Source organism: Neofelis nebulosa, chromosome 7, assembly GCF_028018385.1.
Source record: "Neofelis nebulosa isolate mNeoNeb1 chromosome 7, mNeoNeb1.pri, whole genome shotgun sequence".
NCBI classification, from domain to species: Eukaryota; Metazoa; Chordata; class Mammalia; order Carnivora; family Felidae; genus Neofelis; species Neofelis nebulosa.
The window spans coordinates 33,403,479-33,426,388 of NC_080788.1; the positions used below are offsets into that span (position 1 = coordinate 33,403,479).

At 38.0% G+C, this 22,910-nt stretch overlaps 1 protein-coding gene across 8 annotated transcripts in view; it reads right to left on the minus strand.

Moving 5' to 3' along the window:
- Nucleotides 1-22,910, minus strand: part of NEO1 (neogenin 1) — a 237,793-nt gene that overhangs the window by 54,340 nt on the left and 160,543 nt on the right. For 5 of the 8 annotated variants that reach the window (XM_058737117.1, XM_058737113.1, XM_058737112.1 and 2 more), the window contains exons 8-9: nucleotides 7,022-7,241; nucleotides 274-428 (exon numbers count right to left, since the gene is read on the minus strand). In XM_058737117.1, coding sequence (XP_058593100.1) covers nucleotides 274-428; nucleotides 7,022-7,241 — 375 coding nt within the window. The remainder of the gene's footprint in view (nucleotides 1-273; nucleotides 429-7,021; nucleotides 7,242-22,910) is intronic. The other 3 variants (XM_058737118.1, XM_058737116.1, XM_058737114.1) reach the window with 1 other exon arrangement.

The following is a 22,910-nucleotide window of genomic DNA, read 5'->3' on the forward strand; positions in this document are numbered from 1 at the left end:
AGATAGAAAGGATCAGAGGAAAGACGCTAGAAGACATCTGAGGTAGGTCTTACAGGATCAATAAAATTGGACTGTGTATCGGCAGAATCATATTGCCTTACACCATCTGGTACTGTTTGATGGGAATTAATTTTATCTGCCCTAATTCACAAGTCCTTGATGGCAAGGAACTGGTACTTTCTGCACTTGCTATAGTATGCAAGGCTACACAGAAGACAGACCTTGCTGTAAGTCTACCTACAGGTATGGCCAACAGACAGGTGGAAGACTCACCCTCAGGCTGTGTTTCTACTCGGAGTGGAGCTGAACTTTCTCCGGAGCCATGTTTATTTTGAGCCATAACTCTAAAGATGTACACAGTGGCTGGCATTAGGTTTTGAATGGTCACCTGCATTTCTCCCGGGCGACTGGTATTCTCAACACGTTCCCTTTAGACAAAGAGGGGTTTGGAAAGAAACAGCATTGATTAGGAATACTTCTAGAATGTGCGGTTTCATTTTCACTGCAAGTCCTATAGATATAATACCACATCAAAATCTTAATTGAAGTCAAATGAACTCTCAAAAAAGCAAACCTTTGGGGTGGAACAGGGCACAGAATACAGACACTGGCAAAGAACAATGTCACACGTGCCTGATAACTTACTGACATTTTGCTTAAACATGACTGACTTTGCAGGTCATAACCACAACTTCCTTTCAGAGAAGGCAAGGATCTTCTCACTGCCATTTCAAATGGGACAGCTGGTCATCAATTTTGCAGGCTTTAGGAATCATTGAGTTTTTAAGGAGTGATTTCCAGGGAGACAAACAGAAGCTGATTACAGGTATGACCCAATTATCAAAGAAAATATCAAGGAAGTCTGTATATTTTGGATAAAAGACCCAATAAAAAGAAAACTAGAGATTAACACTTTTAAAGTTGGGAACATTAAACATTTAAATGAATCCTAAGTAATCCAATTTTTAAAATAAGCCAATCCTGATACTGATTTTTATAATTTATTTGTTAAAACAAATACTCTTTTTGAATGATTTCCAAACTGACTTGAAATATTTGACAAGTTTTATGACAAACAGGACAAATGAATCCAGTGGTCTGGTGCTATGAACTGAAAACATAAAAGCAGTTGTTTGTTTTCTCTATCCTCAGGGTCTGTGTGTCCACACTTGGGTCCATAATTATGCTCAGCCTACTGTATGTACTATAATAAAAACTAATTTATATGACACAAGCGTTTTCAACAAATATTGAAGTATTAATTCACTGTATTAGACAAATAGCTGGCCTTTATGGATCACCGATCATGTAAGGAGAGCTCTGTATCTATCCTGACAGTAATAAAAAAGGCCCAAAACTACTCTGTGGAAGAAATTACTTGAAACCATATAATCTATTGAATTAAAATTCTTACTTTAAAATATTGGTAATTTTCTCTGAAATCACTGATTAAAATTAATTTAGTTCTACATGACCATACGCCAATTGGCCTGATTATATGTGAACATTTACATTTCAGATATTTGTGTTTTTCAATAGCTTTCTATACTTTTTAAAACTACCTCATTTTAATTTAAAACAAACAAACAAACAAACAAACAAACAAACAGTACCCACATCATACTTATAGAGTGTCTGTCTCTATATGAGGTCCACTGGAGAAGAGCACTATGGGAACAGTTACTGCTCTAAGACACCTGAGGTACATACAGGTACTTTTCTCTTCAGGTAACCCTCCAAATCACAACATTTAAATGGAGGATATGAGCTGATTTCTTACACTTTGAAGTTTCTGACCTTTGGTCTGATCACAAATGATTGCTGTCTGGTATTTTACCCTTCACCAAAAAAAAGCTCCCTGTGAGAGCACAGGTGGTCTGTTCTGCTCACTCTGTACATAAAAGTTCAAACAAAAAGTTAATTGTACAAAAAGCTGAGACTATCTTGAGAAATACAGTTGGGGGAGGCACCATTTTACTTTAAGTTGAAGTGAGTGTCTCATTCACATTCACATATTACATAAGAACTGAGCAGAATGCTCATACTGCAGGACTCACAAACGTGTGCAGATGCACGAACGGAAATTTGCCTTCTGTATGTAAACCTTTGTATAGTAATAATAACGTGTATATTTTTTGTTCATTCCTATGTGAAAGGGAAAAAAACAAGAGAAATGAGTGAAGAGAACTGAAAATCTGGAATAAATTTCTATAGAAGCATTACAATTTAAAATATCAGTAATAGGTATGATTCCTTCAGATGAAATAAATACCCAGCACCTACCTGCAAAAGCTTGTAACACTAGATTGGTTTGAGGTCCCAGAACCATGTGTCTGTCTAGAAAAAACTTTTGACTTGAGGACAAGATCCAGGGTGAGTTACAAAGTACAATTCTCATAAATGTGTGACGTTACAATGGAACTTAGGTTAGAATGTGTTAGCTAAGAATCAAGGGAGAAAGACAAAGGTATTTTTTATATTAAGACAGTGCTGGGCTAGGCGATAAGAGCTTCAATTCTACTTCTGGCAAGCTACTAGCTTTCTGGGGGACTGTAGGCCAATCATTAATTCCTTCTGAGCCAGAAAGCAAATATTTACAGACAAAATGGAAAATATTATGTAGTTACTTATATAACCTATTAAAATGTAGCCATTTGAAAATGTAAAAATATTCTTAGCTCCTGGGTCATAAAAATAACAAGGCTGATTTGGTCCAAGGTCCAATATACTTGCCTTGTCTTCCTGCCTTGCCAACTCCTGGGCTCAACTTATAGCTAAGGTTTCGTCCATCTCTGAAATGCTATTAATTTTGGAATAACTCACTCTGTTTTTTTTCCATTTAGTGCCTAATATCAGAAATGCACTTCTATTACACTAAAGGCATTGGGGGAAAAAAAAAAGGCAAACATTTCCTAGATGAAAACGCAGAGGAAGAACCCTTTGAAATCTCAAGAAACTCCGGCACCCAATTGGTCATACACATGACCAATATATGACCAAGACACATACTGCCACCTGGTGGTTGATTTTTCAAATGCAGGAAGTGGAAGGAAGGCTTTGTAAATACGGGTAGTGGCATACATCCTCACACTGCATTCTGATTATAAGTCTATGAAGAAAAGTTACGACCCTCGTTTTTCAGATGGGAAAAGTTAAGCTTATAAAGGTCAGATAAATTCTATTTACAAAACAAGTGAGCAAGACCTAGTCTTCTGACTTAGTGTTCTTTCTACTCCTTCATTGCTTATATTCAGAAATCATAAGCTTCATTCACAAATGAAGTGACAAAAAAATTAGTCTCCAAGAACCTTCCTTTGAAATATTCCCCAGATTTATTCTGTCCACTCCAAGTCACGGCTCTCCCTTTCGTCCAGGCCATACCTACCACACGACTAGGTTAACTACCTGATTTGTCTCGCTGACTATTTCTTCTCCTCTTCTATGTAATGCTCATAAACTACTAAGAAAAGCTAACAAAATCACAGTGCACACTTGCTCAGGAGTCTAAAATGGTCCCTTCTTAACTGACTGTGTCCAAATTCTTACTGGCATTATGACATCTGGCTCCAAGCTTCCACTTTATTATAATCTCTTACTAATTCCTACCAAAACTCTGGGCCACTTAAGCCAGCTTTCTTACTTTCCCATCCTTCAAACACCAGACAGACACATTAAGTTGGATCCTCCTTGCATCTCTTCTTCCTTTATATATACTTGCCTTGTCTTCCTGCCTGACAATTTAATTTTAAATTGAAGTGACAGATTCTCATTAAAAACAAAAGTATATATAGTTAAAAAAAAATCTGAAAGTCCCAGTTTTTCTCTCTCCTCAAAGCATGTCCTTCCCTGACACCTAACCGTGGCATGGACTGATATCTTACCAGATCTCTCCATGTCAGCTTTTCTCAATCTTGGCACTAGCGAGCTGCTGGGCAAGATAATTCTTTGTTGTAAGGGACCGTCCTGCACATTGCAGGACGTTTATCAGCATCTGTGGCTTCTACTCATTGGACATCAGTAAGCATCCTCCCTCATCTCAGTTGTAATAACCAAAAATGTCACCAGACATTGCCGAATGTCTCCCAAGGGATGGGCAAACTGCCTGTTTGAGAATCACCGTTCTAAGCATTTACATACACATCAAAATATATAGACACATCATTTAAAAATTCCTATATCACATTTCATGTGGATATACGTATATTAATTATGTGCTCATTTCTCCATGAATGGGCATTTACTTTCATTCCTCTTTTCATTCTTACGAACAATGCTACAATAAACATTTTTATGAGTGCCCTATGCATACCAGTTATCTATAGAACACCCAGAAGTGTAACTGTTGGGCTGACAGGTATATGCATTAAAGAGATTAAAAAAAATAATTCTGCCAAACTACTTTCTCCAAAGGCTACTCTTATATTGCCACCAAAAGCCTAGAGTGGATTTCTTCCCAGCATTTAACTTGCTTAACACTAGATATTATCAATTTAAAATCTTTGCCAACTTTGTAAGTGAAAAATGGTTTCACTTTTTGTATTATTACATTGTATCTCCCAAGACCACAAGTGATGGCAAAACCTTTTTTAACTTTAACAGGCTTTCCATTAACTTCTGTTAATCATCCACTTGTAGCATTTGCCTCTTGGAGTATCTTTTAGTTAGGACTTATAGGAGCTCTTTATATAGACTGGATGGCAATATTATTTTCTTATAACTGCTACCAATTTTTCCCCAGCTTATCACTTGATGGTTTGATTTTGTTTATGATGTTTTATCACATGGAATTTTACATTGTTGTATAATAAGCTTTGTATATCTCTCCTGTTGTGGCTTCTGGATTTCCTGTCTTCCTTTAAAAGGCCTTTCACACTCAAATGATAAAGCAGTTGTATTTTCTTCTAATACATTTATAAGCTTTAAAATCTCTTCATCGATCTATAATTTATTGTCATACATGATATAAGACAGAGCTGTAGAACTTCCATTCTTCCCACCAAATGGAGTCAATTATCTCAACATGACTTCTTGAATAAGCTGTTACCTCTCCATTGACTGAAATGAATTTATTCCCTGGACAAGTATTTATTTACTGCTATTATATGCCAGGCCCTGTTCCAGGTGCTGGTGATATTCTATTGATATGACAGACACCAGAAATTGGTTAATAAAGAGAGAAAATGTCAGAGTGTTCCGTGTTCTGGAAACAAAAGCAGAAAGACAAAATAGGATGATGTGACAGCAGTGGTGTTGTGGTCAACGTTTAATAACCAGCTCTGGTTTGTAGCACTTGTCTCAGTAAATACTCATGCCACACCCCATTTTGAGCTACCAAGTTGTCATGGGTTTACAAAATTTCCTGAAAATTTAACAACAGGCTTGGAAACAAGCTGGCCCCAGAACATCACTGTGTGATAGGGTTGGAGGGGGGCTAAGCCGGGTGAGTATTCACGGAAGGCCTACGAAGGTGTCATCTGAAGATGATTGGTAAGAAGCCAGAAACAGTTGTTTGTGAGGGAAATGCATTCCTGGTAGAAGGAACAGCAGAGACAAAGGACCTATAATGGAAAGAAGTTTGTTATTCTGAGGAATTACTAAATGGTTTTTTCTTTTGTGAAATATTATGAAATTAGCAAGGAGATGTGAAAGACCATTGGAGGCATTCTAACACAAGCCATTCGGTGGTAATGTCTTGCCTTTTTGTGTCTAGAACCATGTTTCTTTATCTTTGCAATGCCCAAAACATCTGGTACAGTGTTCAGATAAACATCATTCTAGCAGAAGCTCCATCTATCTCAAAGCTCTATCCATCTCCACCTGGCTCAAATTAGGTCACTCGGACTTCTCAAAAGTATTAAATCAAGGGATTATGATTAAGGTTCCTGTATTTGTGGAACTTGACAGTCTAGTTATTAAATACAATATGTACCAGATGTAAGCACCCTGGTAGAAACACAAGCTTTATTTCATCTGTGAGGGCCCCAGCCCAAACAGTGATTTCAGCTTTCTTATTTTGATATGAATAAAGAAATCTACTTGACAATGCTAAGAATACACAGCATGCAGCTTGGTTCTTCCGAAAGTTTTTATAATTTGGTTGGGAAAACAACACAAATATACATAAAATAGAAGAGTAACAATTTATGGCGGCATAAGATCCTATGTTGTCATAATTAAGTGCAATATTAGTGGCAGAAATGCATAGAAGAGAAAGACTATGCGAAAAAGTGGAGAAAAATGCATGAGGACTTCATGGGGCTTAATCTGGGCCACAAGGATTCACTAACTTCAGCTTCAGTTGGGAAAGGGGGAAGTGACAGAAGAGAACACACTTGAAGAAAGGCAGTGTAGTGATAGGAATTGGACTGGTTTCATTAGAAAGTGAATTAAACTGTGAGGTGAGGCAAGTAAGGCTGGACAGATAAAATAAAGCTGGACCATGGGTAAAGTGGCCTGGGGATTCTGGAAAATCTCCCATAAGCAATGGAGAAGCAACATGAGCTCCTAAAAGAGGTGGAGATGGAGAGAAATTTAATGGAAGTGCTGTTTTTTAGGAAAATTAGCTGCTAATTACTCTTGTATCATCAAGGAGACCCCCTAGAGCTGGGCAGTCCACATCCACATAAGGGTGGAGGCAAATACTCATTTATGATTACTTCCATAAATTAAGTCTACCTTAATTTCTAGAATCTGAATGTTCTAAGTAAGCCACATCCTATAGGCTGTGCTGACTGAATCTTATGAAAAAAGAACAGCCCTCATTACATTTTAATACTTCTACCTAAAAAGCTCTATCTACCTTCTCCCCAAGTCATTCCAGGGAGGCAGGAAAGAATACCAGGACTTGAGTCTGTTTGGGATAAGTTTTAATGACCTAAAATTGGGAAATATGCATCTTGGTGGTCATATTTTCTGGACTGAAAATTGGTACAGATTCTGCACAACAAAGAGCCAGGGTGAGCATGACTGGCCTGAGGTAGACCAAGATGCAACCACTGGCTCCAGACACACAGACACTTACCTAACAATCCCTTCCTTGGTGTAGAAGACAGAATAGGTAAGGTTGTCCCCGTGAGGATCTGATGCAGGTGTCCGCCATGTCAATTTGATGAAGCGGGTAGAGACCAGCGAGGCCACGACATCCCGAGGAGCTGAAGGCAGTGGTCCCGTTGTGGCTGGTGCTAGATGGTCAGTAGTGGCACTGGTCAGTGAAGTGGGAGGTAATGTTGGGATGGCAACATCTTGTCATGTGCAAACATTGGGGAATATGAAGGGCAAACCACGACGGTTTTAAAAAAGAGAACAGAAAAACAAAAAACAAAAAAGAAATAAACAAAACCACGATGGGAAATAAAATAAAATGAATGAACATAAAAAAGGCCATTAAACTGAAGGCTAACATGCAGGCCAGGGGTAACTACTGAAAACTAATGGGCACTATTCAAGACACATCACTGTAGAGCAAGCAGACTTTTTGGTCACTATAATGGTTGTGGGTAAGGGACAGGGAAGGTGACAGCTGAGAATAAAACATCTCACAGAAGGACACAGCAGTGACCAAGTAATTTTTTTTTTAATCCTGAAAGCAGCATGCATCGCCTGTCAAACCTTTCACATAAAAGTCTCATCTACTGATAAAACCTCAGTATTTTTAGCTACTTTATCAAATATGGAATAACATGTGTAGTATGGAGGAGTGCAGGTACTCTCAGCATAGGCCCAGGCTACCGTCAGCCTTAAGGCACAGCTGTGGGTCTTCGGCTCTGCAGGAGACTCAAGAGCCACCTCTTTAACTTCAGACTAACATTAAACTCTGCTCTCTGTAATTTGGCAATCCCCAGGGAAGTTCGACGACTCTCCTCACTTCACAAATATTTCATCTGCTATCTTCATCAATTCACTTAACTACAATAGTATAAAAACATGAATCAAAAATTCCAAAACCATAAAAATACAACACTTAGGTAGCTTATCTGTTTGTTACAGCCCTCTCTGCAATATATATTTCTGTGGCTTGCAGAACTCAGGAACTGTGTGGGAGAGATGAAGTGAAGGCAAGTCAAAGCTCTGCTTGTCAAGAGCCTCATATATTTGTAGTCATGGGTAACTTTATTACTCGCTGAGGCAGTCCATTCTGTTGCTGGACACTTCTGATTTTCCTAATAGTGAACTTAAAAGCTCCTTCATCTTGGGGCCAGAAAGCATAAGGATAATTTCACAACTTTCAACTAGAGGAGTTCATCAGAATTGTGTCAAAACCTTAATGGGAAAATTAGGAGAAAAAGGGCAGAGAGGAAAACACGAAAACTCCTGAAGCTGGTTTTCAATGAAATGCTAAGTCAACAATCTCCAGGAAAGATCTGTGAACTGCAGAGAATCTAAAGTGAAGCAGTCAAATAAATACACCAGGTAGAATGAGTTCTCTAAGGGAAAGTACAGAGGAAGACCAACCTAACGTCGCTATTCAGGTGGGGCAGGGTGAAAGTCATCCAACAGCTATCATGTCTACATGGCACTCTGGCTCATGTACTCATTGAATCCTTACAACAATTCTATGAAAAATTTTATTTCTGTCTTCTATGTAGAGGCTGACAGTTAAGAGGGCTAAACCACTCATCCTAAGTCACAGATGGTAAGTGATGGAGTGTAAAAAAATCAACTTTGATTTCTAGTTTAAGAGGCCTCTGCATTTAGCCAATAGGAGCTCTACTCCTGCTGGACCTCTTACTAATTTTATCATCTTGTGCATGTCACTTACTCTCTCTTTTCCTCTCTTTCTGAGAAAGTACTTTGGAGAGAACAGAGTGCTGTCAGCATGTAAGACCATGAAGTCACAGCCACAGTCACAGAAGATACAAGTCCACATTTCACGGACACAAGTGTCAATATTGTAAGACCGTTACGTCTGAATGGCCTCTGAGGCCTCATTCTTATCCCTGATGCTTGAATAGATGCGCTTCCTCAGAGAAAAGAAATACCTCTCCTTCACAGCTTTCAGAGTTCTTTTTCATGTGCTGTGCCAGTTTATTCACACAACAACCCTATGAGGTAGGATGGGAATGACAGGATTAGATGTCGGGGTGAAGATAAGAAAGGAGTCAAGGACTCCAGGTTCCCGGAGAAACCAGGCTTGGGAGAATGGGTGGTAGGGGGTGTCATTCGCAGAGAATGATAACATTGAAAGAGACTAGAGACTGAGGGAGAGATGGCAAATGATGAACATGCTGTGTCCAAAGTAATGATCCCACAGGTGCCAGAGAAATGTGTAAGAAGCAACTGGAGATGCTGAATCTCTGACTATGTAAAATTAAGTCACTAAAAACCCTTAGAGGGAAATGATTTGAAGAGTAGCCTGAATACAGTCTTGCTTTGTTGCTTCATTTCTGTCTATCCAGAAATACACTTACGTAAAAACTGCTTCCAAGTCTGACCTGACCCACTAACCTAAGTTTTTCCCAACTATCTGCTGGCTGGAGAGGAGAGGAAATTTGTACTGTGAGAGGCAGTACAGCATACTGGAAAATGCCCAGGATTTCAAGTACGAAGACCTTCTATTCAAAACTTGACTCTGTCACGTCCTAATAACGTGAAGTTGGGCAAGTCACACAGTCTCTCTGATCTCAGTTTCCTTGTCTGTAACTAGAAACGCTCCCCACTCATGTCCCAGGCTGGTATGAACCACACAAACATCATCAATAAGAAAAGTGTATGTGGAAGCACTAGGTGCATGTTTTCACTGACAGAAAAATCTAAATATAAAGGCAACTAGGAGGAGAATGTAAGCAGGAAGACCAGGTGCTACAAGTGATGGCTGATAACTAAGAACTGGTCAGACAGGGACATTTCAATTAGCCCATGGAACTCTAGGGCACACATCTGCACGTTTTGAATGGCATCCAGCACTTCCCACTTATATTTTTCATGTTCATGATGAATCACGCTCATCTGTAAGCTCCTTGAGGATGAAATCCATATCTGTTTCCTCTTGGCATCACTCGTTGTGCATGTATATACCTTAGATAATCAATAAATGTGTATTTATTGAATAAGTGGAAAAAAATCAGGGAGAATGTTAGTGCAATGGGGACCAGTGTTTCTAGAAGCTCATCACGCACACAAATATTTTAATCTTTGTAGCTGCTACAAAGTATATACAAATATAATGATGCTATGTAAACATTTGCTTTGCAAATGTATTTTACCAGTTATACACAGAATCAAAGTGTAAATAATGGCAGATCATTGTAAATGATTCCTAGTTAACTATGGGAAAAACCCATGTCCACTGTGGTCCTAGTGTTTTATACCCACTTTCCCCAAATTGGCTCTTTTGCTGCCGTTCCATGATCTAGCTGGGCAGGTAAGGGAAAGGGTCTTACGTGATCTCAGAGAATCAAATAGGCAGTTAAGATACACCAGGATCAATGGCAGAACGATACAGATTGGGACTTTAGACTTCTAGCATGATGGTTTGAGGATGTCAACAAATGCTCTTCCCCAAAAGCAGCTATGAAGCTGGACAAAATTGTCAAAAACTGGAAACTGGCCAAAGGCATACAACAAACCAAGAAGGATTTATTCATAAAAATTACCACAGTTCAGGTAAAATCAGTGAGTCTGTGTGTGCCATTCTTGCCTGGGTCTGTTCCAAGCTCCCAGCTCTGTTGGAGTAGTTGTTCAACCAGGGTACGGCAGGCCCCAGAAGCTAGTGGCCCTGCTGCTGCCATCAGAGGGGCACACTCGATGTGGAGCACTGCCAGCTAAAGTGGCAATGTTGGTGGCAAGTGAAAAGGAAGGGCCAGTGTCTCTGCTAGCCTGAGACTGTGATTTGGGGGCAAACAGCAGATGATAGGCTGGATTTAACAGGGAGTTTGGTGAGGTAAAAAACAGTAAGAAGGCTTGAGAAGTTCTCCACATAATCCAGGAAGACTGAAAGCCATGCATATATGCAGCAGAGCCAAGAAGAGGTCCAGATGACCTACATATCCCCAGTCAGCGGAACCTATGTGTGTATTCAGAGCACAAGTGAGAGAGCCCCGCAGAAAGCAAAAGCTGAGGCTGGCTAAAAAATGACCTGAACTTTGAATGCATTGCCCAAACCACACACAGATCCATCAGCTAAGAGTGGAAGGCTTACTGGCTTGAGATATTTGAGCACAACTTCTGACTGATATTTGGATAAATGCTAATCCATACAGACACAAGGGTTACCCTAGAAATCCAGGCTTAAAAATAAAAACAAAACAATAAAGAACAAAAGCTGAGCAGAAACATCAGCGGTCACACAGTGTGGGGAAGATGGATGTCACAGATTTAGTCCAGGCAAGCTAACTACACTAAGGAAACAAGAACAGCTTGGGAAATGGGAGTGGGGGGAGGAAGAGGACTCAGAACCCACAGTTGCTACAATATGCTATCCAAAATATCCAATATTCAACAAAAAATGAAGAGACATGCAAAGAAACAAAGTGTGACTTACACTCAGAGGCTAATGTAAAAAAATGCAGTCAATAAAAAGGTCTCGGGGTCCTTAGATATTAGATTTAACAAAGACTTCAGAGGAGCTGTTAAAAATATGTTCAAAGAACTAAAGGAAACTGTCAGGAACTATACAGTGTCGGAGATTTACCTTACTTTTAAGCTAACAAGACAGCCTATTACTGTTTCATGGGCACAGGCAAAAACACAAGCCTCACATCAGAGACAAAGAACTTCATTACTCAGGGCAACGGCAATGGTCAGAGCTTCTTGTTTGTTTTCATCAGTTCTCCATGCCCCTCAAGTGCCACAAAGGCAATGTTTTAAAGGCCCAGGATGGATGCCTAAACCTGCAGCAGGTTGTAACAGGAGAAGAACCCTGAGCTTGAGGGATTTACAACTTCTTTTTAATTTAATTTAATTTAATTTTATTTTATTTTATTTTATGAGAGCGGGGGAGGGGCAGAGAGAGATGGGGGCAGAAGATCCAAAGCGGGCTCTGCGCTGACAGCAGAGAGCCCGATGTGGGGCTTGAACTCGTGAACCATGAGATCATGACCTAAGCCAAAATCAGACACTCAACCGACTGAGCCACCCAGGTGCCCTGAGGCACCTCTGAGGCTTCTATAGCAAGCCCCAGACAAAGAACAGGTGTACTGTGGATATCTTATTTAATTCTGATGTGGTCAGAGACATACTTCGTATGGTTACAGTCTTTTAAAATTTCTTGAGACTTGTTTTATGTTTTATGTAGTTGTGCGAAGATTCTGTAGTATCAGGTCAAAGTGGCTGATAGGGATGTTTGAATAGCTTTTTCTGATTGTTTTAATCAGTTTTTGAGAGTAGACTATTAAAATCTCTAACCACTATCATTGAATTATATACCTCTTTGAACATATCAATTATAAATACATTTACATCTAACAGTAGAGCCCCCAAACACATGAATCCAAATAAATATGGGGAAACCCCAAATTTTTGGAAATCAAACAACCCACTTCTTTTTTTTTTTAATGTTTATTTATTTTTGAGACAGAGAGAGACAGAGCATGAACGGGGGAGGGTCAGAGAGAGAGGGAGACACAGAATCTGAAGCGGACTCCAGGCTCTGAGCTGTCAGCACAGAGACCGACACGGGGCTTGAACTCACGGACCGTGAGATCAAGACCCGAGCCGAAGTCGGACGCTTAACCGACTAAGCCACCCAGGCGCCCCTCAAACAACCCACTTCTAAGTAACCCAAGGGTCAAAGAAGAAATCACACAAAAAAGTTAAATAATATTTTTAACTGAATGAAAATAAAAACAAAAAATTAAAAATTATGGGATGCAGCTAAAGCAATGCTTAAAGGGAAATTTAAATACTTTTACCAGAAGAGAAGTCTCCCATAAATTACCTAATCTCCTATTTAGTGAAGAGTGCAGATCTTAAGCATTCTCTCACACATACACACAAAGTAACCATGTATGGTGATAGGTGTATTAATTAACTTGTTAACTTAATTGTGGGAATCCTTTCACAATGTATACATGTATCAAATCATCATGTTGGACACTTTAAATATATTACCATTTGTCAGTCATACCTCAATAAAGCTGGGAAAAATTAAATTGAATAATATTTTAGCCAAGTTCTTTAAAAAAAAAAGACACAAGACTAAGAAATTAATAGAAGACATAAACTGCCTAATTCAAGAATCAAAGAAGAGACAATACTACCAACCCTATAGATTGGTAAATTATAAGGTAAAATTATGAACAAATTTATGCCAATAAATCAGATAACTCAGAGGAAACAGAACAATTCCTGGAAAAACAAAAATTACCAAACCTACTCATGAAGAAACACAAAATCTAGGTAGAAATAAAACAAATGAAGACATTTAACTAGTAATTAAAAATCTTCCCACACAGACAAGTCCAAGCCCAGATGCCTTCACCGGTAAATGCTATATTTAAAACAAGAAATAAAACTAATCCTTTGTAATTTTTTCAGAAAACAGAAGAGAAACACTTCTAGCTCATTCTGTGAGGCCGGTATTACTCTAATATCAAAGCCAAAGGAAAAGAAACTAGGGATCAATATCCCTCATGATCACAGATACAATAGCCCTTAATGAAACACTAGCAAACCGCAGTTAGTAGCATTTTAAAAGGATTATACATTATGACCAAGTAGGATTTATCACAGGAATTCAGACTAGTTTAATATCCAAAAATCAATGTAATACACCATATTAAGAGGCAAAAAAGAATATATGATCACCTTAATAAACGCAGAAAAAGCAATCTGACAAAATCAAACACCTACCTATTCATGATAAAAAACTCTCAACAAAGTACAGAAGTTCCTCATCCTGAAAAATCTACAGTGAAATTATATGAAATGGTTAAAAAGTAAATGCTTTTCCCTTAAGGTTGGATACATGTCAGCTCTCATTTCTTGTATTAAGCAGGTACTGAAAGTTCTAGCCAGTACAGGAAGATGGGAAAAAGAGAAAAAGTAAATAAAGGGTGCCTGGGTGGTTCAGTCATTAAGCAACTGACTTCAGCTCAGGTCATGATCTCACAGTTGGTGAGTCTGAGTCCCGTATCAGGTGACCTCAAGCTCCACTCTGGGTGAGCCCTGCTTCGGATAAGCCCCGCTTTGGGTGAACCCCACTTCAGGTGAGCAATGCTTCTGTCTCTGTCTCTCTCTGCCCCTCTTAGGATTCTCTCTCTCTCTGACCCTTGCTCACTTGCGCCCACTCCCAAAAAACAGAACAAAACAAAACCCTTCTAGAATTAATAAGTTTAGCAAGGTCACAGAACACAAAGTCAATATACAAAAACCAACTCTATTTCTATAAACTAGGAATAAACAACCCAAAAATGGAATTAAGAAAACAACTTCATTCATGATAGCATCAAAAAAGGAACAAAATACTTAGAAATAAACTTAACAAAAGAAGTGTAAGATTTATATCCTCAAAACTACAACCCATTGCTGAGAGAAATTAAACAACATCTAAAACAAAAGTATCTAAATGAAAAGAAAATCTAAATAAATAAATGCTCATGAGTTAGAGGACAACATTGTTAAGAAGACAAGCTGCTCCTAAAATGTAACAGAAAAGACAAAAGGCCTAGAATCGCCAAATCAATTCTGAAAAAGAAAAAAGGGCTGGAGAACGTGTATTACTCCATTTCAAAACTTACAATACAGGAATCAAGACAGTCTGGTATTGGCATATTAGTAGGCATATAAATCAATGGAAGAGAGCTGAGAGTCCACAAATAAACCCCTAAGTTTGTGGTCCACTGATTTTTGGCCAAGGTGTCAAAAAATGTTAATGTGGGAAAAAAGTCTTTCAACAACTGGTGTTAGTACAACTATATATCCATATGCAGAGTAATGAAATTAGATCCTTACTTAATGCCACATACAAAAATGAATCAAAATGCTTCGTAGACTTAATGGAAGAATGAAAACTTATGGAAGAAAATACAGGAAGAAGTCTTCATGACTTGGGTTAGAAAAGTGTTCTTAGATATGACAACGAAAGCACAAGACATGAAAGAAAAAAATTGATAATTGCATTCTATTAAAAATAAAAAACTTCTTCACTTTAAGAAAAACACAACTAAGTAAATGACAAGTAAAGCCACAGACTGGCAGGAATTATTTCCAAATCATGCATCTGATAAAGGACTTGAACATACAAGTCAGAATACATATCAAGGACCAGAATATAAAATGAACTCTTATAAATCAATAACAACAACAAATAACCCGATTTAAAAGTAGGTAAAAGACTTAGACATTTCACCAAAGAAAACATAAGAACTGCTAATAAACACACGAAAATGTGCAAACACCATTAGTCATTAGGGAAATGTACATTAAAACACAACGACACACTCACCAGAATGTATATCATCAAAAAGGGTAACTGAGTATCATACAACAAAAGTTGTGAGGGCACGAATAACTGGAATCCTCATACGTGGTTGGCGGGAATGCTTTAAGTCTTCCAACTGATGAATACAAACTGTCTCCGTTTATTATTTATATCTTTAATTTCTTTCAAAAATGTTCCATGGTTTTCAGGCCATAAGTTTTATACTTCTTTTGTTAATTTACTAAGTATTATTATTTTTTAAATGAAATTATTTTAATTTTAATCTCAGATTGTCCACTGCCAAGTATACAGAAATACAAATGATTTCTGGGTACAGATATTGACTCTTGCTGAATTCATTTATTAGTTCTAATAGTTTATTTGTGCACTCCTTATGATTTTCTATATACAAGATGATGTCACCTATAGAGTTTTAGTTTCTTTTTTTCATTTTTTTTTTATTTTTTTAAAAAAATTTTTTTTTTCAACATTTTTTATTTATTTTTTTGGGACAGAGAGAGACAGAGCATGAACGGGGGAGGGGCAGAGAGAGAGGGAGACACAGAATCGGAAACAGGCTCCAGGCTCCGAGCCATCAGCCCAGAGCCTGACGCGGGGCTCGAACTCACGGACCGCGAGATCGTGACCTGGCTGAAGTCGGACGCTTAACCGACTGCGCCACCCAGGCGCCCCCTAGAGTTTTAGTTTCTTAAAAAGTTAAACATAGAGTTAGCATATGACCCAGAAATTCTACTCCTAGAATCTACTACCCAAGAGAAATGAAAACAAATATCCCCACAAAGATTTATACATGAATGTTCAGAGTATCATTATTCAGAATACACAAAAACTAGAAACAATCCAAGTCTCCAACCACTGATATATAGGTAAACACAATGAGGTATATCTCTATAAAAGATATCATTCAGCAATAAAAAGATACAAAATACTGATATATGCCACAATATGATGATTTCAAAAATATTACCCTAAATGAAAAAAAACGGTTGTAAAAGACTATATATTACCTGATTCCATTTCTATGTAAAAGAACTACAAAAGGCGCTTTTATAGTAACAGAAAGCAAATAACTGATTATCTGTAGCTGGGGACAAGAGTAGGTATTGACTGCAAACAGACATTAAGTGATTTGGGGGATGGAAATGTTTTGTGTCTATATTGTGATGATGACTACACAACTCTATAAATTCACTAAAAATTACTAAAGTGTAAACTTACAATGCATGATTTTATTGTATGTAAATCATACTACAATAAAATCACTAAAAAGAATGAAATGGCTTAACCTGGCCATTTGGAAGTATTAAACATACTTTTTTCTAGTGTATAGTTAAAATAGTTAGACAGTTACAATAGTAATAGTGACAGAATCCCAGGGCATTTCTGTTGCTCAAAATATCAGAGCTTAAAACCAACCTATCTGAAGCCTTCACAAAAAAAAATAAAATGTCCAGAAATTACTCAAAGATTTTACAAATGCCCATTAGTCATCAAGGGTCCTAAAGCACAAGTGAAATCTTTCTTTAAATAAAGAAGTCTGATTGTATTAGGAGTTATGCTGCTTCCTTTCCCATCTGCCACCAAAGTTCACTCCTGAAAGTAAAAGATCTTGTCACATCTCTCCCCAAAACTATCTACAGAATGAAGTGCAACGCCTCAGTACAAGGGTCAAGGTCCTACATACCGTGCTCTAGGTTTGCTTGGTTACTGAACAAGAATGGGCTGTTCAGCTTCTGCACCTATGTTCACACTGCTACTCTATTTAGAGCAATAAACACCACGTAAATCTGACGCAAGTGAAAGGCAACTGGGAAATATGTTTGAAAAAAGGTATCAAACTTTCAAAATGTGAACATCAAAAAAAGCTGTTAGCTTTGACCTGCTGCTCAAACTCCTGGCAGCAGCTTCACATTGGCACTTTCGCTGAAACCTAACCACTCCACAGGCTCTGAAGGGATCTGTGAGACCCTGAAGGATTCTATTCCTTCTGTTGCAGTATGCTACCTGAGAAAATCATCAGAGATATTCTCATTTTTCTGAGAAATCATTTTCAAAATCCAGCTACACTGTGGTTGCTGGATCCAGTTTTAACGATACATTAGATTTGTGATGGATGATGTGTCACTTTTAGTTTGTAATTATGAGTTTAACCAATACATCTATGCACTGAAAACAGTTTCTAGGTAGAGATCATTAAATTCTGTGCTGGGCATGTTGCCCTCAGTTAAGTGGAACCAATTATCCTGATTTGATACCCACTCATACCAGCCAAGTGAGCTGTGAATAGGCACATTTAAGTTTTCTTTTGAAATCCTAATTTTGTTCCCTTTAAAACAAATTTTTTTTAATAGAGAGAGAGAGAGTGAGAGCATGAGTGGGGGAGAGGCAGAGAGGGAGGAAGACACAGAATCTGAAGCAGGCTCGAGACTCTGAGCTGTCAGCACAGAGCCTGACGTGGGGCTTGAACTCACGAACCATGAGATCATGACCTGAGCCAAAGTCGGACGCTTAACTAACTGAGCCGCCCAGGTGCCCCCAAATTTTGTTCCCTTTTCATAACCTTTCTTTCTTACCTTTTGAAGGAGTTCAGAAGGTTTTGAAGGCATCTAGGGAAAAATTTCTATCTTTCAAGCCCTTCATTTCCTTGCATAAAGGAATTTACTACATTGGTATTTCCCAGGAACGTTCACAGCAGTATTATTCAAAATTCATTGTTCAAAACAGAGCCAGATTACCATGGTGCTTATTGCTCTAAACATAAAAGCAATGTCAACAAAAGTGCAGTTCTACATAGCATTTCTTTTGGGAGATGTTAACAAATATACCATAAAAGAGGAGAAAAACCATATTTGTGAGACTGTGCAGATGTATCGTCCTTTTTAGTATGTTAAAGACTCCCAGAAAGTCTACAGGAGAATATGGTGTGTTAACCTAGACTTTCCCATTCTTATATGATCGTGAAATCTCTTTTCCCCAAACCATAATCCAGTTGGGCAATCTTTAATAATACCTGAGATAGTATCTAGCAGACAGTTCTTTGAAAGAGCCTCTGTTTGAAATCTAGTCATTGTTCAACTACTTCTTTAGGCAGTCTATTTCATATTCTTATTTAAAAATCAAAATGTTGGGGCGCCTGGGTGGCTCAGTCGGTTGAGCATCCGACTTCGGTTCAGGTCATGATCTTGCAGTCTGTGAGTTTGAGCCTGGCGTCAGGCTCTGCGCTGACAGCTCAGAGCCTGGAGCCTGCTTCGGATTCTATGTCTCCCTCTCTCTCTGCCCCTCCCCCACTCATGCTCTGTCTCTCTCTCTGTCAAAAATAAACATTTAAAAAAATTAAAAAAAAATAAAAATAATAAAAACAAAAATGTAATAAGCTTGTTATAAAAGTAATATATACAATATAGAAGTATACAAAGCCAAAAGATTAAAGTTCCACTTTTCATCATCTCCAAAATACCACTGTTAAAGGTTTGGTTCATATTCTTCCAAATATTTTCCTTTTCAATTATACACTTGTATATACATAAAAATATGAGAATAAAATGCTACCAAAAATGCTGCTCTGCAAACTGCTGTATGGTATAATATGTCTTTAAGAATGTCTCATGTCAGTATATAAAAACAAACCTCATTATTCCCAACTGCTACCCACTGTTCTATAACACAAGCATCACCATTAATTTAATAATTTCCTTATTATTACTTACATTTAGGCTGATTCCATTATTTATTTATTTTGGCTGTTGTGGATGATGTTTTTGAAAACTTTCCTATCTGTGTATCTTTGTGCACATGTGCAAATATTTCTGTAAGATGGATTCTTAGAAATGAAATGCTAAAGGTTTGTGTATTTGAATGCTTCAGAGGCGATGCCAAATAATCTTCTGAAAATCTACTTTGGCCTCAGTTTTAGGACAGAGGGCCAAATATACCTCTGGGTCCACAACTTTATAAATACCTTCAAACAACAAATAGGACAAGAAACACGAACACAAACTCTATTTTGAACAAAAGAGGTAGCTGTAATCCCACCCCAAAACATATGCAAAGAGAAAGCGGACAGATTAATTGACGGAGCAGAGTTGAACCAAGTACTCCTAGAGGGACAGACTGATGAGACTCCCAACAAACTGGCCTTGAGGCGCTGGCAGCACTTCAGGAGACAGGGATGACATGGGGCACAAAGGAATTAGGAGCTATGCAACCTTCACCTCACCCCTGGAAACACGGGGTTTATACTCAGGAGAAACTAAATCAGAGAGGCTGGGCTCTGTGCTCAGCGGTAGCCAACAAGGGGATTAAGACCACATACTCAAATATGAAACTCCCTGGCACTCTCCTCAGCAATTTCCAGAAGGCTGGCCATCAGGCTTCCTATCACTAAGCAGGAAATTGAAGCATTCCTCTCTGGATGAGCTGAGCAGCAGAGAAGACTTACAAATATTGCTATCTGGTAAAGTCCTAGCAAGAATAACAAAAAAGAATGAATTGGGGCACCTGGACGGCTCAGTCGGTTAAGCATCCGACTCTTGATCTCAGGGTTGTGAGTTCAAGCCCTGCATTGGGCTCTGCACAGGGTGTGGAGCCTACTTAAAAAAAAAAAAAAAAAGAATGACTACTCAGCTGTCCTATAATAAAGCCTAGCAATAAAAAGATTTCATCTCAAAAGTTTAAGGGAAAACAGGGTATCTGCATAACCTCAAGGTATATCTCCTAAAGTATCTATTAATTACAAAAAGAAAACTTTACAATGGAAAAATCTGACTGACACCACCTTAACCACATGATCAAGTTGGCATTACCAAATAACAAGACATACTATCATAATATAACCCTGATATGGATGTGTTGTAAAGGGCACATCAATTCTGTAGTATTTGTCAAAAAAAAAAAAAAATTATAGCCTTAATGTACTCCATTAACCTAATGTAATCATGAGATGATTCCAGGCAAACAAAAATTGAGAACAATATACAAAATACCTGATCAATACTTTTCTCAAGAGTCAAAAGAGTCAAGGGCATGAAAGACAAAAGTATAGTCACAGACTAAAGAGAGTAGGAGATATGACAACTAAATGCAACGTGGGATCCAAAACTGGATCCTAGAACAGAAAAAGGACATTAGTGGAAAAACCAGTAAAATCAGAATAAAGTTCATAGTTAACAGTTAACTGATGTCAATTTCTTAGTTTTGTTGCTTGCATCACGGTTATTTAAGATGTTAACACTAGATGAAGTTGGGTGGAGAATATATTCTATGAGAGCTCTCTGCACTCTTTCTAACACTTCTGCAATTCTAAAATTACTTTGAAAAGTGTTTTAAAAGTTCCTTTCATATAAATAGAACTTTCAATATTTTTAATACCATATCCTTAAATATGAATGAGCCGCCAAAGACTACTTTAAAGTATTTAAGGGTAGTCGTCTTCTTTTGATTAAAATACGCCAGTTCTTTCTTCTATTCCCTTCATAACATGGTTTCGAAACCTTTCTATAAACTCTTGAACTAAAGTGGCCAAAACATAAATAAGAATATTATATATTTTTGTCATTGTATTCAAAGGTTAAAATAGATTCTCGGCATTTATATCATATTGATGAGATCTACTGAGCTACCAATAACCTAAAGGCCATACAATATCACATGTAGTAAGTTTATTTTGCTATCCTATACAGCACTTAATGTAATTGTTTAAAATTAATTTTATACTGCCTGTACAGGGCTACATAAGAATTTCCAAATGTGCAGATCTACATTAATAGTGAGTCTATTAGTATTAACTTATATGGCCCTTTTAGGCACAGTTCAACAAGATAGCTGAAAAGAGAAACTTGTACTTGTTAGCATCATTGATTTTCCTTAAATTTTTTTTCCAGCAAGCTTCTGTTCTTCCAAGTATTCCTCGTGATATTGTGTTTTTCTGTACTCAAATTTCCATTTAGTTCTTTATTATATTTCCATTTCTTTACTGAGCCACCATTTGTTCCCTGTGTGTTCATGTTTTCCTTTATATCTTTGAACATATCCATAATAGCTACTTTACATTCCTTGTCCACTAATGCCATTTCTGAGTTTGTTTTCTACTGAATTTTTTTCCCTAGGTTAATTGTTTTTGTTTGTTTTTTCCTAGGTTAATTGTTAACCTTTTCCTTTCCTTTTCTCTTCTCTCTCCTTTCCCTGTTCTATTTTCTCTCCTCCCCTCCCCATTCTCTCCTCCTTTTCTCTCTTTTCCTTTCTTTGCCTTTCCACTAATTGTGATTATATGTTACACATTATGTATGCTAACCTGTTGGTTGTTTGGATTTTGTTGTCTTCCTAAGTAGAGTATTGAACATGTTCCTTTCAAGATTTGTTTTTTTTTTTTTAATTAAAAAAAAAATTTTTTTTAACGTTTATTTATTTTTGAGAGAGAGAGAGAGAGAGAGAGCATGAATGGGGGAGGGGCAGAGAGAGAGGGAGACACAGAATGGGAAGCAGGCTCCAGGCTCTGAGCCATCAGCCCAGAGCCCGACGCAGGGCTCGAACTCATGGACCGTGAGATCGTGACCTGAGCTGAAGTCGGATGCTTAACCGACTGTCAAGATTTGTTTTAAACTGTTACTGATGGTTCTACAGTAGCCTGGTATCTAGAACTATATTAGCCCTACTCTCAAAATAGCTTTTCTGTAGTCTCCACTGAAGACCTGGAGTGTTCAATAAGTTCTCTCTACTCTGATTGGACAGAATATAAACATTTCTCAACCAGGTTTATGCTCCAAGAATTTTCCAGCTCTCTAGTAATTGTAATTGTTCTTTCCTTAATAGATGTTCTTTGCTAAACTTGTAGAGTCTTGCTCTGTTTATGTGCAGCTTAGCATTCATCAGTAAAAGACTCAAGAGGAACCCTATACAGTTTTCTTGAGCTTCTCTGTACATCTCATTTCTCTCCACTGGGCTGCTCCACAAATTCCAACTACCCTTTCTCACCCTAAACTCTGATCTCTGTCTCCTTAGCTCATTGAGACTGCTAAGCTGTCTGCTTCCTTCTCTCAACCCTGTACTGCAGTTTGGAAAGTGCTTCCAGGCAGAAAGCTGGAGGTAATTATGGGGCTCATCTCATTAGTTTTCCTTCTCTTAGGGATTATGGTCTTGCATGTTTTCAAATGTCTAAAAATACTTACTACATATATTTTGTCCAGTTTTCTAGCTGTTTAGATCAAGACAGCTAGTTCAGTACTAGTTACTCTGTCATGGCTGGAAATGTAAGTCCCAAGTACTTTCAAGATATGATAATTAGGGGTGCCTGGGTTGTGGCTCGGTTGGTTGGGCATCTGACTCTTGATTTAGGCTCAGGTCATGATCCCAGGGTCGCTGGATTGAGCCCCATATGGGGCTCCATGCTGACGATGGTCCACTTAAGATTCCCTCTCTGTCTCCCTCTGCCCTCTTCCCTGCTTATGCGCATGCTCACTCTCTCTCTCTCTCAAATTAAAAAAAAAAATTAAAAATTTAAAAACTGTTAAAAAATGTACTACAATTAAAAATGCTC